The sequence below is a fragment of the Pogona vitticeps genome, chromosome 5, assembly GCF_051106095.1.
Source record: "Pogona vitticeps strain Pit_001003342236 chromosome 5, PviZW2.1, whole genome shotgun sequence".
In the NCBI taxonomy this organism is placed as follows: Eukaryota; Metazoa; Chordata; class Lepidosauria; order Squamata; family Agamidae; genus Pogona; species Pogona vitticeps.
Genome location: NC_135787.1, coordinates 102,303,595 through 102,320,638, shown reverse-complemented (window position 1 = coordinate 102,320,638; position 17,044 = coordinate 102,303,595). Strand labels below are relative to the sequence as shown.

Genomic DNA, 17,044 nt, shown 5'->3' with positions numbered 1-17,044 from the left:
CCTAGCTCATTTTTTTCTGGGAAAGGCTCAATACTGATCACCACCCCCTCATATAAAGGGTATTGTCAGAGAGTACCAGCTGTACATAAAACTCCTCTGGTCTCCCAGGAGATTTACAGATTATAGGAAGTAAACGCTCCGTACTTAAATCCCGATAGCAAGTACTGTACAATATAAAAGAACATGGCCAACAGTTCCAACTTTGTCGCTATTACAAGAACAGATACAATCTGTTGGAGACAAACCTCGAAATCTTCCCTCCAGAAGCTTAGAAGGTAGTAAATTAAATCTGGCTAGTGTAAAAGCCCTTGTGGCTTTAGATGAGATAGTACTGGCTAAATACAAGATTATAAAAGCAGATGCCTTAAGAAAGTTAGATTTCCCCAGCTGGCCAACATGGTCCTCTAAACTGTTTTACCTTTCAGGATTTTGGTATTGATGTGGAGCCATTTACACTTGGCCCAGCTTGGGAGCATCCGCATGTTCTCCATACAGGACTGCATTTAAAGGCATTTTTGCAAACTTTACCTGGTGCAGAATGGAGACACTTGAGTGGTGATAAGGAAAAGACTGCTGGATCTTATTGCTCCCATATTGCTACAGTTGATTAGTTTGTTGTTTTGGTTCCTGGTCTAATTTAAAGTACTGGTTTGGGATGAAGGTATGTGTGTCAGACCCTTGACTTATTATCTGGCTGTTTTGCATCCTAAGATTAGCAACCAAAGCCTTTCTTATATGCCCATCAGTGAGAACACATGAGACAGGGCTTCTTTGGGAGTAGCTTTACATATGTGCCATGCACAGGCATGTGTGTGTGTGTGTGTGTGTGTGTGTGTGTGTGTGTGTGTGTGTGTGTGTGTGTGTGTGTGTGTGTGTGTGTGTGTGTGTGTGTGTGTGTGTGTGTGTGAGAGAGAGAGAGAGAGAGAGAGAGAGAGAGAGAGAGAGAGAGAGAGAAAAGTTTTACCATTATTGGCTTCCTTCCCCCATCTATATATTGGTGTATTGGTGTTGCCTTTCATTTCCATCTTCACAGCATATTTCAATTTATCTTGGACAATGATTATTGAAATAAATTAATTTCATCAATTATGATCTGGAGAACTGTTGAAAAGTCAAGTGCAAGACTGGTTCCATGTGGCATAAAAACATGGGTTGGAGGGGAGTCAACGTGCCTTGAATGCCGATAAAAAGTTGTTCATGAGAATCCACCCTAAGTAATTTTTCATACAAATTGGCTTTAGGTTATGGTTGAATAATGCTGGCAACAGATATGAATACTGTAATTAAAAAACCTGTTCTGAAGAGGGGGAAATGGTAACTGAAATGGAATAGTTCCATATTAGTCATGCAGCTAATTCACTCTTCTTGGCACCCTGCTAACACCTGCTCAGTTGTTATTTTTTATTCCACTTACCAAATAACTTGGAAAAAGTTCAACTTGTAATATAAAAGAGTTAGATTAAATCTAAAGCTGAAACCCAAAGCAATGATTGTGTTGGGTTTGGGGCATTCACTTCGACTGATATCTTTAATATTTTCCAGCCCACACTCTTTCGACAATTCTCTGACATGGCTTCTTTGAAGAAGTTGTTGCTTCCTGTTGGTATTCACCCATGACTGAAAAAAAAAGCCTTGATAAATAAAAGATATCTTACTCTAATCTTGCTATAGGCCCAAGAATAAGTATTCCCATTCATTGCACTGGTGCACTCAAAGGCAATATACTGAACCCATTTTGACAGGGGGAGGAAACAGGAACCAATTCAGCCCAATATTATTGTAGTTCCATTAGCATGTCCAGTTAGGGAGTTTGACTCTTGAACATCCCCACAAGAGCCCTATAGAACTTTATAGTTCTCTAAGGGAAAAAACAGAAGCTTATTTTTTATTGTATCTACCTTCTACCTTGCTTCTATATTCCATATACACACAAATACTTCAAAGTTGTTGAAAAGCTATGGAAAACTGTAGACACAAATGCTTAAAATATATATTAAAAACTTAACTTGCAGGCAAACACCTAAGTCAGAATTGAATCCAAAATACAGGAGCATAAAAGGCACAATAAAATGCCAAAAAATAGTATTTTAATTACACTTTAAAAATGCAGGAGCTCACAGCCTAAAAAAGCACAATTAAAAAGTAGAGAATACAGTACTGTACAACTCTAAAATACTGTACACAGTTAAAAAGTATATAGTGTTGAGTAATCTTTAGCCTTTAAGCATCTTAAAATAATACACAGAAAATTATTCTAACTGCTCACTCAGACAATGCAGTTTGAATCTATCGAGAAAATCCACATTTTCCTCATCTGCTGCCACTGTTGCTGCTGATACTACATGAGCTTCCTGGCATTAATGTTGGTTGGTATCTGGTGTGTGTGTAGCATGTGGATGTGTGAAGTCACATGCAAATGTCTCTTGCCTCCCTATATTTATATTTCTCTCAGACATCTATATTTTCCCTCAGCTATAAATGACTGGATTTTGTTGGTGTAGTAACTTACTGGGGCCCAATATACAATAAAAAAAGTTATAATTTGCTTATAATTTTTGTTTATACTGGGGTGGCAAAATGCAAATCCTGCCGATTCTGGCAGCCTGGCACTACAACAATAAATGCCGTTATTTTGACTAATAGGGAGTTATTGGAAATTACTGGATTGGTAAATGCTGGTCATGTTAACACATTGCAACATTTAACAGGATATACACTACTTATTTCAGTACGCTTTCCAATACAATTTTTTTTTACTTCCATGTTTGACTGTCAGATATGAAAGTTATTTCTTTGCGAGGCAAATGCTATTACACAGTTATCTTGCTTTCAGACTTGGCTGGAGAGCAGGGGGATTACTTTGCTGTAACTTTTGGCAAATAGCTGTTCAAACCTCATATTTCAAGAACAACGTAAATTTTAAGGGCTGATTTTTCTACAGCCCACTTAATTATTTTATCACTCTATACATTCAGAATTTCACATCTTAAAAAGCACATGGCCCTTCAGGTGGCTTTGTTCCATTTCGTTGTCACAGCCCACCCTTTCCTGGTGTGAAGGAGAGCTCTTTGCAATTCTGGTGGACTGTTTAAATTGCTGCAATACCACTTGGGAAAAGGGACAGTTTGCCAAAGCATTCCATAAAGAACAAACACAGAGCACACATACTGCAGAAACATAGTAGTGTACCGTAGTTCAACAGAGTTGTTTCTACTTCATATAGATTTTTATCTTTTTTATTGGCCATGCAGAGGTAATGTTGCACTATCAATGTAGGGATAAGGTGATCTAATGCTAAACTCAGTACTATAAAGACACTTTAAAAAAAACCACATCAGGGTGACTAGGGAGAAAGGTGTTCCTGCCACTCAAAACATCATGTCCAGCTTAGTACGTCTCCAGAAGACCACCCACTGTCACACATTCCATCCTTTTGGAGAAGAAAACAACTGATCACACAGGGAAAATTCCTTTCGAATTGCTCCAGCTTGAAAAAAAGTAGAAACCTCCAGTGACAAGAAAGACAAACCCTCTGATTTGGAAACACAAAGGGCCTTTGCATCATGTCATCAGTTTAAAAAACCCTGAATGCATCCATTTTACTCCCACAGCAAATCCTGTACTATTTATCCATGTAGTTGCTGCCTTAATGAAAATCAAGCTGCAAATCTCAGTATTTCTGACCTTCATGGCACGTAATAGGATTCCTTGGCAAATGTTTTATATTGTGTTTTTGCTTTAGGCGCTAGACCAAGGCATAACATGATTTTGTAGCTGAATGAGATTCATACTGATAAGAACAAGTGGTGTGTTGAAAGCAGGGATGGGTAGTCTCCAGACTTCCTTACAGAATTGATTATTGTTGTTTACTAACAAAGACCCTTACAGTGCAGCAACACAGCTCAGCATTCAGAACAATCATGCCCCTTTTCATGAAAGCACCATATTTAACCCATTTTTGGACTAATATAAAATGACCGCTTTCAGATGCCGGGACATATGATATCGCACACCCATGCAGCTAAATAAGCCTGGCAGAATTCAGAATCACTCATCATACAACTGCATAGTTTTTCAAAAGGTAAATCTGCCCCCTCCCCAAAAATGCAATAGGGCTTATTTTCAGGGGATGTTTTATTTTTTTCATGTAAAACAATCTACATTTATTCAAATAGTCATATCATCTTCTGGTTGCTGCACAAGGATGGAGGGCAGGGTTTATTTTGGGGGATAGGGCTTATATTACAAGTGTCCTGAAAAATCATACTAGGGCTTATTTTCAGGTTAGGTCTTATTTTCTGGGAAACAGGGGATTATTATTATTATTATTATTATTATTATTATTATTATTATTATTATTATTATTATTATTATTATTATTATTATTATTATTATTATTATTAAACACCAGGCATAGTCAAAAACTGATACAAATTTTAACCTCTAGTAGGCATCCTTCAGTCTCAAGAGACTATGGTAATGTGCTCTGTATGGAGGACTTAGAACAGCGTCTAGTGTGGCTGAGGAGGCCAATTAGAGAGTGACAGTCCCTTCCACACTGAAGACAAATACAATCTGTCCTTTGTCCAGTTTCTTGCTTTTGTTGGTTTTGGGACTGCCTCTTTGCCTCGGCCTATTGGGCAAGTGTCTCTTCAAAATGGGAGAGGCCATGATGTACTGCCTGCCTCCAGTCTGAACGCTCAGATGTCAGTTTTTCACATCTGTTGAGGTCCATTCCTAAGGCTTTCAGATCCCACTTCCCGCTATCCTTGTATCACAACTGTGGTCTCCCTCTGGGGCAATTTCCCTGCACTAATTCGCCATACAGGAGATTTTTTGGAATCTGACTGTCAGCCATTCTCACGACATAAGTTTTAACCAAAAACCTAAGTATCTGTTAAATACTGACACAGTATGTATGCTGTTCCTAATATTGCTGGTTTTTGTAGCTCTGATGGTGGTGTGATTTCTGAGATTTGCAACTGCTTATAGTACTGTGTGAAATTTCTTGATATTGTTCCTAAAGCCCCAATGACCCCCTCCATGGGCACAGGCCTTGTTGAGGTGGAGGGGCTTGCTGCTTGCATGCTCCAGTGAGGTTGAGATCTATGCTTTTAAATTATTATTATTATTATTATTATTATTATTATTATTATTATTATTATTATTATTATTATTATTATTATTATTATTATTATTATTATTATTATTATTATTATTATTATTATTATTATTACACTTTTGGGGTTTGCCTGATATCTTTCATTTATATTATCTTTATCAGGGTACAATGAATGTATCCTTCTCCATCAGTGGGTGTATGGACATTACCGTATTTTTCTGTTTATAATATGCCCGATTTATAAGATGCCTCCCCCCCAATTTTCCTTCACATTTGTCTGCAGAGTCATAATCTCTCCTTTGGACTGTGTGAAAACAGGAATTAAGCACTTCCATCTTTTCTTTTTCTTCTGTTATCATTTTTTCCATCTCCATTAAGCAGCTGAGCCACTGTTTCTTTTCTTTGTCTTTTGCTAAGCCCATACCTAAAGAATGTGTTTTTGTTGCTTTTAGTGATGATAGCTAGCCTCAGCTCATTCTCAGCTTTTGCCCTCCTAATGCCATTCCTGCAATTCCTTACTAGTTGTTTATACTCTTCCTTTGTGGCATGGCCTTCTTTCCACTTCCTATATGTGACTTTTTATTTTCAGGTCTCCTGTGAGTTTTTTGTGAAGCCACACTGGCCTTTTTTGCTACCTCCATCTTTTTTTCTTGTTTTGTTGTTTGTAGTTGTGCCTTTAGAATTTCCTTTTTTAGAAACTCCCACCCTTCTTGGACTCCTTTTTTTAAAGGATTCCCTGCCATGGGACTTTACATATCCTTGGCCTGAATTCATAAAAATTGGCTTTTAAAAAATCCAGCATATATGTTTGGCTAGATTCTGCTTTGGTTTCCTTTGAAATCAAGAATTCTAGTAGAATATGGTCACTCTTGCCCAGAATTCCCCTTCCTGCCACTTCCTCAACCAAGTCATCTCTATTGGTTACAATCAAGTTGAGGATAACTAGTCCTCTAGTCTCTTTCTCTACCTTTTGTAGGAGAACATTATCAGCCACACAAGCCAAGAATTTCTTGGAAGGACCATACTTTGTTGAATTTGCATCCCAACAGGTATCAGGATAACTGAAATCTCCCATCACTACTACATTGTGTCTCTTTCAAATCCTTGGAATTAGTTTTTGAAAAGTTTTATCTGCATCCTCTCTTTGACTGGGTGGTACTGTATGTAGTAAACAGCAACTACTATGTTTATTTTGTTTTTCACCCCAGCTACATTGATCCGGATGCTATCAATGGGACATCCAATCTCCTCCTCCTGTATTTCTTTGCATGAATGCGTATTTTTGACATATATTCCAACTCCCCTTTCTATTCTTTCTGCTCTTTTTGAACAATTTATATCCTTCAATTGTTGTATTCCTATAATGGGAGTTGTCCACCAAGTTTCAATTATTCCTATCAAGTCATATTTACCCTTCTAAGTTAAGATTTCCAGTTCTTCTTTGTTTCCCATACTCCTGATATTTGTATATAGACACCAGAGATTGTATGATTTGTAGTCTGCTTTTCTTTATACGTTATAATGAATATTATTATTTATGTTAATGTTACTATTGACCTCCATTGATCCATTCCTCTTATTATGTGTAAGACTTCATCTATTTACCTCTATGCTCGTGTCTCCTTTTCCCTTCCAATTCAGTTTAAAGCCCTCCTGATGAAGTTCTTCATGCTGTGGCGAAACACATTCTTCCCAATCCTTGTGAGATGCAAGCCATCTCTTGCTAGCAGTCCAGCTTCCAGGAAGCTTAGCTCATGGTATCAAAACCCAAATCTCTCACTTTGACACCACCTTTGTAGCCAGTCATTCACCCAGAGTATCTTCTTTTCCCTTTCTATTCCAAGTACTGGTAGGATGGTGGGGAAAACTATCTGGGCTCCAAAGTCCTTAAGTGTCCTTCCCAGAGCTTCAAAGTCTCCTGTGATCTCTTCAAAGTTGCTCTTGGCTGTGTTGTTCATTCCCACATCGATGAGAAGAAAGGGATATGTATCTGTGCGTTTTATGAATGACGGCAATCCTTCTGCCACATTCTTAATCTGGGAGACAGCATACTTGGCGGGTCCATGGATCTTCTCGGCATACTTCAGTTTCCATCCCACACAGCGGGGATTCTCCTATTACAACTACAGTGGTGCCCCGCATAATGGGCGCCCCATTTAACGAAGAATCCTCATAGCTATGGCTTTTTTTGTGATCGCAAAAGTGATTGCATTGCAATGTTCCAAATGGTAAAACATCGCTTTGCGACGATCGGTAAGCTGTTTCACTTACCAATTTTTTCATAGCGATGTTTTTTCTAACAGCTGATTGGTGGTTCCAAAATGGCCGCCGGGTAAAAAAAATGGCCACCCGCAGTGTTTTCGCGCCCTTTCCTCGCTTACTGGGCAGTGAAAATGACAGCCGTATGGAGGATTTTCGCATAACTGTGAGTTTTTTGCCCATAGGAACACATTAAACGTGTTTTAATGCATTCATATGGGCTTTTTTGTTCCGCATAGCGACAAATCCGTATAGCGACGATTTTTCCAGAACGGATTATCGTCACTATACGGGGCACCACTGTACTCTTCTCTTTTTGTAGGGTGTGGGTTCAGTGCCTGTGATTAGCTGAGTTTCAGTCCTTCTCATATACTCCTGCAAGGCCTCCTCTTTGACTTTGCTTGCTTGCTGTCTGTGAGACTCCTCATCAAGAACCTGAAAGCAGTTTCAGAGTTCCACTGGTGAAGATAGTCTCCTCCTCCTTTTACTCCTAAATGTGACTCTTTTCCATGGTTCTACCTCCACTATGCTTGCTACCTCCTCAGCATTGTCCTCCTCTACCTTCGCTTGTTTCTCTTCCACCTCCAGGGCCTCTTTTCAGCAGCAGGACTGCAGTGGGTTGGAGTGATTAGGACCAGGTTCCTTTTGAACATAAAGGTCACTTTAAAGGTTATTTTAATGATCTCACCCAGCAAAGCCACCCTTTCTGGTGTGATCCAGTGTGATCTTTATAGCTCCATCTGCTCACCCTCTTAGTTTCTTCTGATTAAAAACTATGCATGCATGATTAAAAAGCATTCCGCTGGATTCTTTGAATTGCTGATGGCTACTTACATTCTATGGGATGCATATTTTAGTTGGAATCTGCCACATCTTTAGTAGGAGAATTGCCTACTATTCCTCTGAAGAAAATAAGTGATCTTTTTTTCTTTCATTTTAACAGTTTTTATACATTTTGTATCTTTGAACCAACAAGGTGCAGGTGGGGGACATAAGTGCAATCCACCCACAAGTAGCCTTTTAAGTTAATCTTCTGCAGGTGCAATCAGTAGGACCTGCGGTGTAATCCTTTATCTATTTACTTGGAGTACATCCCATGGTGTCCATTGGCTATATTAGGGCATCCAACACACCATTAATGCAAACACTTAGGCAAATTGTAGACTTGTGCTACTGACAGCTAAAGCTACTGCAATCTGCTTTAAAATTAAATGAATTAATCTTCCAGACAGATGTCCAAAAGATCATCAGAGTGCGAAATTCTTATGTGTGAGTAGTACAGTATGATTGGGATTGGAAATGTACCTGCAGTGCTCTTTGCTTGTTTGCTTTTTTTGCAATACAAAATGATCCATTCTTTATTCAATTTGTATTTCCCTACTTTTATTTAGAGTCCGACAAGAGAAAACAGATACTGTCCGTTGCATTAAGTCTTGCCGACCAAATGATGTCAACTGTGTGTTAGATCCAGTTCACACCATTTCCCACACGGTCATTTCACTGCCTACATTCAGAGAATTTACAAGGCCTGAAGGTAAAGTTTTCTTGCTCTGTAGAAATAGCCTATGCTATAAACATAATTCCTCCATTTCTAAGAATCAGTAATCTGTGTTTACAGAAATTAAATTAATTAATTAAATTAATTAATTAAAAATATTTTCTCCTCAACTTTCTCAAGGCTTACATTGATCCCAATGTGGCTTACATCATGTTTCCATTATGCTCAAATAGAGCGAAGGAGTTACATAGCAGCACTTGCAAATATTGCCTCCTTCAGGTTACTCTTCTTTAGTTCTTGCGTACCTTCCAAATGGTCTGAAATCACAGATGTCCAGTACTTTGATTTCATCATTATTAAATTTTTGGGTGCCATTGTTCTTTCTTCACTAGAAGCACCTCCAAGAGGTCTGATAGTACCTTGAAATATAATGGTTGAAATCTAGTTGCAAGTTGCAAGTGGAGTGGGTCCATTGAGTCCATGGAACTTATGAAGGAGTTGTCCAGCAAGTCCCTGCTGGTTCTATGGGTCTACTCTACTTATGACTTACTGCTGGATCTCCGCCATCAATTTGTTATCACTGCACTTGACTTGTTGGGTTGGTTGGTTGACTGGTTAAGGAATTTATCACTAGCCATATCGGCAGATCTTTGCACAGGATGCAGTCGCCTTAAAAGAATCGCAAATTATTCAAGCACTTTGAAAAAAACGTAAACCACTTTAAACCAAGTTAACAATTCAAACAAAATAAAAAAAAGAAAAAACTCTGATAGATTGAAAACCAACCCATGATCTCTCTCTTGGCCTTGAATGTTTAGATAAACTGGCAGGTTTCACTCGTCAGCAAAATGAGAGTGATGTTGACACCACTTGGGCCTCCAAAAGGAGGGCACTCCCTAACCTGGAGCTACAGCTAAGATCCCCGCATTGCGTACTGCTCTGATTGGTGGATAACAGAAGAGAGTTCTCTATGTAGGAAGAGGCCTTTTCTCTTTATCTAGTAGCAATTGCTAGAATAGCTTACTTCACTCCAACCGCAATGTTTCTCCATTTCTGTGCTCAACTTAATGGTATCTTTTTTCTTCCTCAGAGATTATTTTCCTTCGGGCTATCACACCAGCATACCCAGCCAATCAGGCAGACATTATATTTGACATAACAGAAGGAAATTTACGGGATTCTTTTGATATAATCAAGCGCTACATGGATGGCATGACTGTGGGTAAGAAAATGACCTTTTAAAAGTTATTATTCCAGAATCCAAGGAGCTTTTGAAAAGCAACTTGTGATAAAATGCAATAATAAAATCAGAAAATATTATCCAATATAATTAATATTAATGTATAATCACAAAATGGTACTTCCACTCTGTCCTCTGCACAACCAACATTTTGGATACCTTACAATTTGTACATGTTTACAAGAGAGAGGCATACACACACAGAGGAAACACATAGGTAAGATGAAAGATTTTTAAACATGTTTCTTCTCTCCAAATGTTAATGATTATCTTAAAAATTCTGCATTACCAAAAGTGGTCTGTCTTACTGGGTACACTAGTTTTTGGGAAAGACAGCAGTCCCTCTGCCCCCTTGGCCAGACCTCCTCAACAACTCTCAGGCAAAGCTTCTGTTCTTGAAAAATGCCCTGGTTGAGGCAGATAACCAATGAAATGTTAGTTGCCCAGTTGGATGGTTGCCCAATTTTCATCTGTGCATCGGCCAGCCATGCCTGAGCATATCAAGGGATACTGTGGTCTTCCCTGTTACTGGAGGAGGATCAGCATTGTAGTGGTAGAAAAGCTGCCAGAAAGCTTTTCTTCCAGGATTGATGTTCACATGGAGAAATGGGGTGTACATTCCAAAATGTTATGTTCTCCAGATCATACTTTGGAAGTTATAGGTATATACAGTAATAGACTAAATAGACCAATGGGCTGAATTAATGGGTGTTGGTTTTATGTGTTCTTATGCTGATCAGGTAGAACTGGTCTGGTTTGGCCAGGTCAAAGGCATAATAAATAACTAGCAATGATGATGACATCATCACCATCACTACCACCACTGCTGCTGCAGCAGACTCTACTAGTACTACTGCTACATTTTAGGTAGGCTTCCAAAGGTTTGCATTGTTCTTTACAGTGAGCCCAGAGAGCTCCTTCAATTTCTAGAACTGATCAAGACTAGATTCTACACTAACTGGTGGTCAGTTCCAGGAAATATGAGAAAAATGGAAGGTAACGGAGGCCACATCATTGTTTCTGTAGACATTGCTGAGTAGGACTCTTCCTTGGTGAAGCTGCAGAAACAGGAACATGCTTTTTAAAACTTACATTGAAATTCTACATTTTATATTAATTATTATTATTATAGGAAAATATGATTTTTAAAAAAATATATATTGTAAGTGAAATTTACAGGTGAAAATAATTCTGATAAAAAACTAGATTACCTATTATAGGTTTTCCTGAAGGTGGTGCTATTGCCTCACATTGCCTTGTAGGCAAATCAAATCAGCAGTGTGGGTATAATTCATAATATATCAATCTGAGATGAGAGATTCAGCGCCAAGTGGGGACTTGTTAAAACATGTTTGTTAGCCTCCAAGAGATGTTTAGGAAAACAGCTACTAAGTGGAGCATGATTTTGTAAGAGCAACTATGTAACAGTGATGGATTTGCTGGCAATTTTTGTTTTTATTTGTTTGTTTAAAATTGTGCCCCACCCTAGTGGGTAAGCCACTACTCTAGGCAGCTTCCAGGAAAATAACAAAAATATACTATACAACAATTAAGAAAAAACATTAACATATAAAATCAACAATCCATTTGGTGAACCATGGGCCGGCATTAACTCAATACAAAATCAGTATTACAAAGGGGTAAGGTTTGTAAAGGCCTGGGTAAAAAGCCAGGTTTTCACTTGCTTATGGAAGCTCATAAGCAATGAATTGATCGGATGATTGTATACTCTGTGTTCTCCTATCCCCCTAACCCCTTTTCCCTTTTCCCTATTTCCCCCTTACTTTCTGTATACCCTACCCTGTCCTTAAATAAATACTTTTTAAAAAAAGGAAGCTCAGGAGGGTGGAGGCCAATTGCACCTCCACAGGGAGGGAATTTCCAGATTATACTATTATGCTGTCCAAGTGCACATTGCAGCGGCTCTTGGAGAATGTAGTGTGGCCAGGTCATGTGATCTGCATATTGCATTTGTTCCTTGTCAGAAGAATTTTTCTCCCACTTTTAGACCGAAAATGTGACTTCCAAGGTAGTCAATGGCAAACAATAAAAGCATCATGGAAACGTAGTACAAAACAAAATACAGAAGGGGCCTGTACAAAATATAGATACAGCCACCTGTTATACAAAAACAATTCCCCAGTGAACCTATTACTCGTCTTTTAGTCATTTAGTCATGTCCGACTCTTCGTGACCCCATGGACCAGATCACGCCAGGCCCTCCTATCTTCCACTGCCTCCCGTAATTGTGTAAAATTCATGTTGGTTGCTTCGCAGACACTGTCTAGCCATCTCATCCTCTGTCGTCCCCTTCTCCTCTTGCCGTCACATTTTCCCAACATCAAGGTCTTTTCCAAGGAGTCTTCTCTACTCATGAGATGGCCAAAGTACTGGAGCCTCAGCTTCAGGATCTGTCCTTCCAGTGAGCACTCAGGGTTGATTTCCTTTAGAATGGATAGGTTTGTTCTCCTTGCAGTCCAGGGGACTCTCAAGAGCCTCCTCCAGCACCACAATTCAAAGGCATCAATTCTTTGGCGGTCTGCTTTCTTTATGGTCCAGCTCTCACATCCATACATCACGACAGGAAAAACCATAGCTTTGACTATTCGGACTTTTGTTGGCAAGGTGATGTCTCTGCTTTTTAAGATGCTGTTAAGGTTTGTCATCGCTTTCCTCCCAAGAAGCAGGTGTCATTTAATTTCGTTTACTAGCTTTCTCTTATAAATTCCCAGCATTCTAAACAAGATTGAACTTTTGATCCTGCCACTGTATGACTGAGAAAGAACTTGGTTAATTCCTTCCTGCTCAGACATTTTTATCTACTGCTTGTGAAGATATTTACAGATATATATAATATTTAGCGCCTCATTCATTTAAGCTGTGAAATTACTGTTTTTTGTGGGTGGAGGTTGTCTGTTTTTGTTTCTGTTTTGTGGCTGGGGATGATCTGAAAGCAAATTTTACCCAGTTTACTCATGAGTAAGTTTACCTGGTTTAATCACAAGTAAGTTTACCCAGATCATGTTTCATGTCACATGATCACTGGGAAGAAGTCTTAGATGGATATGTCAAAGAAAGGTGAATGGCATGTGCTTATAGGTGTTCTTGAGAAACACAAAATTTCTGATTCTTCATTCATTATTTTTGTCAACATTCCGGCTGCCCTGAGCTATGTAAAGCTTGGCATCGTTTTTCCTGTTGGCAACCAACATGGGCACGATATTTTGCAGCAATATTGGGCTATTTCCTGGCTTTTCGAATCGTGGGTACTGAAGCACAATATCCCACATTCATAAACCGGAAGTTTTTTGAAGAATTTAATTTTAATTGTAGGGATCCAAATCAGCAAGCATGAATTGGATCTCTACAATTTCTGTCCAGAGATCACGTATTGCCCACCCTTGAACTACACAAATATGAAGCAAAATTTCTGTTTTTATCACAATATACCCAATAATTTAGACAAAGAGCCTACTATTAATATTGTGTGGACCATCACTCATTACTCCACAGAGATGCCAGGATGCTGTAGGTGTTAAGCTGAATAGGGTTAATCTTCTCAATCCTCTCCTCCTTGGAGTTTCTGTTATTATGCTCAGGTGCTGCAGGTATTCTTTTGGCTTGTCTATGTTGCTATAAGATATAATTACACTTCCCTCCCCCTTGTCCCACTTTGAAATATGTAAGCCCCTCCGGCAGTTCACCTTCATGTCTGGTTTCTGCTTGTATTTTGTATCACATAGCCAGTTTGCTATTAAGCCTGCCTCTTGAACTTGAAAGAGCCATTCTGTGATTTAACTCATTCCTTGCGCTTACTCCTACACTGGCAATACTCTTTAAAATATTACTACAGTCAGAGCTGGACAAAGCCAAAATTGTGAACTGCCATGCACAGATCTTGGCCTGGCGTTCAGCTCTGAGGCCAATGGTTTGAAATGAAACAAGGAAACCACTCTGTCAACTATACAGACACAGAAAGCCAGGCAGACATTTCTGATTGAAGTCAGTGGTTCTCAGTGTTCCAGATGTTTGTGCCTACAGCTTCCAGAAGCTTCAGTCAGCATAGAAAATGATGAGGGATTCTGGGAGCTGTAGTTCAAAATACATGGAAGGCTAGACACGGAGCACCACTGATTTGAACTGGCCTACCAGGGACTACATACTGCTTGCCAAGTGTAGGGGATGATTTTGTGCACTTAGCCTCCTCCCACCAATACTAAGACTAGTTAATAATACATTGGTTTTTGCATTTATGTCTAGTGCAAATAACTAGGGCCTTTATTTTTCACTGAGAAATGAAAGATATTTTGTTGGTTATTATTAGATCACACCTCACCTAGCAGTAGCCAGATGGATGTCCTTGGGACATTTATAGGTAAGGAAGAAACATACCAGCTCTCCCTTTTTGTCAGAGCCTAGCATCTTATACTCAGATACATTGCCGGGATTCTATCCATCAAAGGTTCTAAAGGTGGCATTTTCAGTTTAGCTCAGTATATTCATTCTGTTACCTTGGCTGTGACAAGCTCACTCCATAACCATTTTGTGGCTCTAAGCTGCCCCATGGCAGAGTGATTCAATTTACTAAGGAGAAGAGAGACCCTAATCCAGAGGATTTCACCTGCAAGCCATTGTACGATCAATCCATCATCACTTGGAGATGAGAGTCTTCTTGGTATTTGAAACAGAACTCCTGAAAAAGAAGCCTTCTCAGCTGCTGCATATGCCAAATGCTGACCAAATTCAAAGAATAAAACACCCACTTCAAGATCTTTAAATGCAATCATTTTGAGTTTTAAAAAGAAACAATGAAAGCACTGAGGAAGAGCGATCCCAGGCAAGAGTTAAATGCCAGTGACATGCATGTCTCAATATAGTTGCAGGAAACAAGTCATAGAAGCAAGAATCCAAAATGGGATTGGTAAAAAACATTCAGGTGAAACAAGTTTTGGGACACGGATTGCACAGCTGGATAGATTTCATGTTTACACCAATGGAGGATCAAAACTCCCCTCACTTCTTTGTTCTCAGATAACACAGGGCTGCCTCCTGCTACAATCCAAAACCAGCCAAATATCATCTGAGACATATTTAAATATCTGCTGTTTCTCCCTCCTCCACCACAACTGAAACAAGATGGGTATATAAAGAAGCCTACCCTCTAGACTATATTGTTCCTTTGTCTCTCCCATTTCCTCATCCCTCTTCCTTTACCTCAGTGCCTTTTGCAGCATGTTTCCTGGTGACTGAAAACCTGCATGCAGTTTTATGCCTCCTTGCCCTCCCCATCTTTTGGCTCACTTAATAGAAACATGAGAGTCAGTGTGGTGCAGTGGACTGAGTGAGGGACAGTGTGACACTGGCCACCTAGGGTCCAATCCCTGTTCATCCATGGAAACTCATGAAGGAGTGGCACTGGTAAAAACCACTCCTTAAATGTCTCCTGTACCTTGAAAACCATATTAGTGTTGATGTTGGAAAATTTCAGTGCTCGTGGGCTGTTTTTCATACTGTTTTTTGAACACTCTTCCCTTGATTTGTTTCCGCTCCTCTAAGATTTTTAAAGCATTTCAGGCAATCAGTGATTACACTGAGAATGCTGACAAAAAAGAACCAGCTAGTCCCTATCCCAGTTTGATTCAGCTTTAATTTTACTCCCAGTCCTGTATACTTTCTCTACTGAACTGTGACATCCCTATAGTTCAGGCTAAACGCACACGAACACCTATAAATATTTTGTTGTGCCTTCATAGAGCTGGTTGTGGGACTTCATTTGTGCCAGTACTTCTCAGAGGTCAATGCTGGCATTTGATTGCAATGCCTGGGGGTTGTGTGGGGTGAGCAAGATCAACAATTCCCCTGAACACTAATGTGAAGGGCGGGGGGGGGGCAAGATGAGCCTGGTGACTTACTGTTTATAGAGTGTACTGGCTATGTTGAATTAGGGTAAAAAGAAAGAATAAGTTCAACAGTTGTTGTTTAAAGGAACTTGTACAGCTCATTTGGATACTAGCTACAGAATGAACATCCATCATATTTGAAAAATGTTTATTTTCCACCACCCCCAATCTGAGGCAAATCTTTCTAGAAACAAATTAGAGGAGCATGTCTTGTAGTGATTAATACAACCAATAACCACAAGTACTATAAGCAATGGTAACACTTATGAATATTTTTAAATGGAAGCCATAAAACCAGGGAGGATGGTGGAGACTTGGCAGTCCGAAAGGCTACTTGTCCTTCTCATCCTATGCCTCTCAACATCTTTACTTAACCTTTGAACAATACGGAAGATTAAAAGAAAGCAACCCTGTGTATGCACACAGGGCAGCTGTCTCACCACTAACAGCAATTGCCCTTCCAAGGCACCATCGGATTCCGTTTTTTCTGACAGGCCAATATAATGGTGATGGAGACCCACATGAGGTGAGAAAAGGTCCTTTTAAAACTATTCTTTTTAGGTAGCATCTTCCCTGCCTTGGGGAATTCCTGGTAAATTCCAGGAATTGTATTCCAAAAGAAACAAAACTCTCACCCCTATAAGCTGGCATAGCTCAGTGGGTTGGAAGGCCCAGCAGAGCTGGGGATAGGGAGCTTGAATCTCCATTATGGCTTCCAGAAGAAGGGCCAACAGAAATCACCCAGAGTGTATTTAATTGGGTTTACATGCTCCGCCATGTAGCTAGGGCAAGCTGCATAGATTCAGGGCACCGGCAGAAGGAGGGATGGATAAACCGTGTCTGGGGAAGGTTGGCATAAGTTGGAAATCAGTTTGACAGCTCATCATCATTAATTATAATACAGTTTTAAAAAATGTTTTTATTATGGACCATTTGGGCAAAACATGTTACAAGTAAGGATTATATATTTAACATGTTATTTTGGAGTGTAATGGAGGGCAGCAATAACCTTTTTACATGTTTGA

General features: G+C 39.4%; 1 protein-coding gene across 1 annotated transcript in view; it reads left to right on the top strand.

Moving 5' to 3' along the window:
• Nucleotides 1-17,044, top strand: part of FBLN1 (fibulin 1) — a 91,098-nt gene that overhangs the window by 59,660 nt on the left and 14,394 nt on the right. Inside the window, exons 15-16 of the mRNA XM_020804010.3 lie at nucleotides 8,773-8,915; nucleotides 9,970-10,101. Of these exons, the coding sequence (XP_020659669.2) occupies nucleotides 8,773-8,915; nucleotides 9,970-10,101 (275 nt within the window). The remainder of the gene's footprint in view (nucleotides 1-8,772; nucleotides 8,916-9,969; nucleotides 10,102-17,044) is intronic.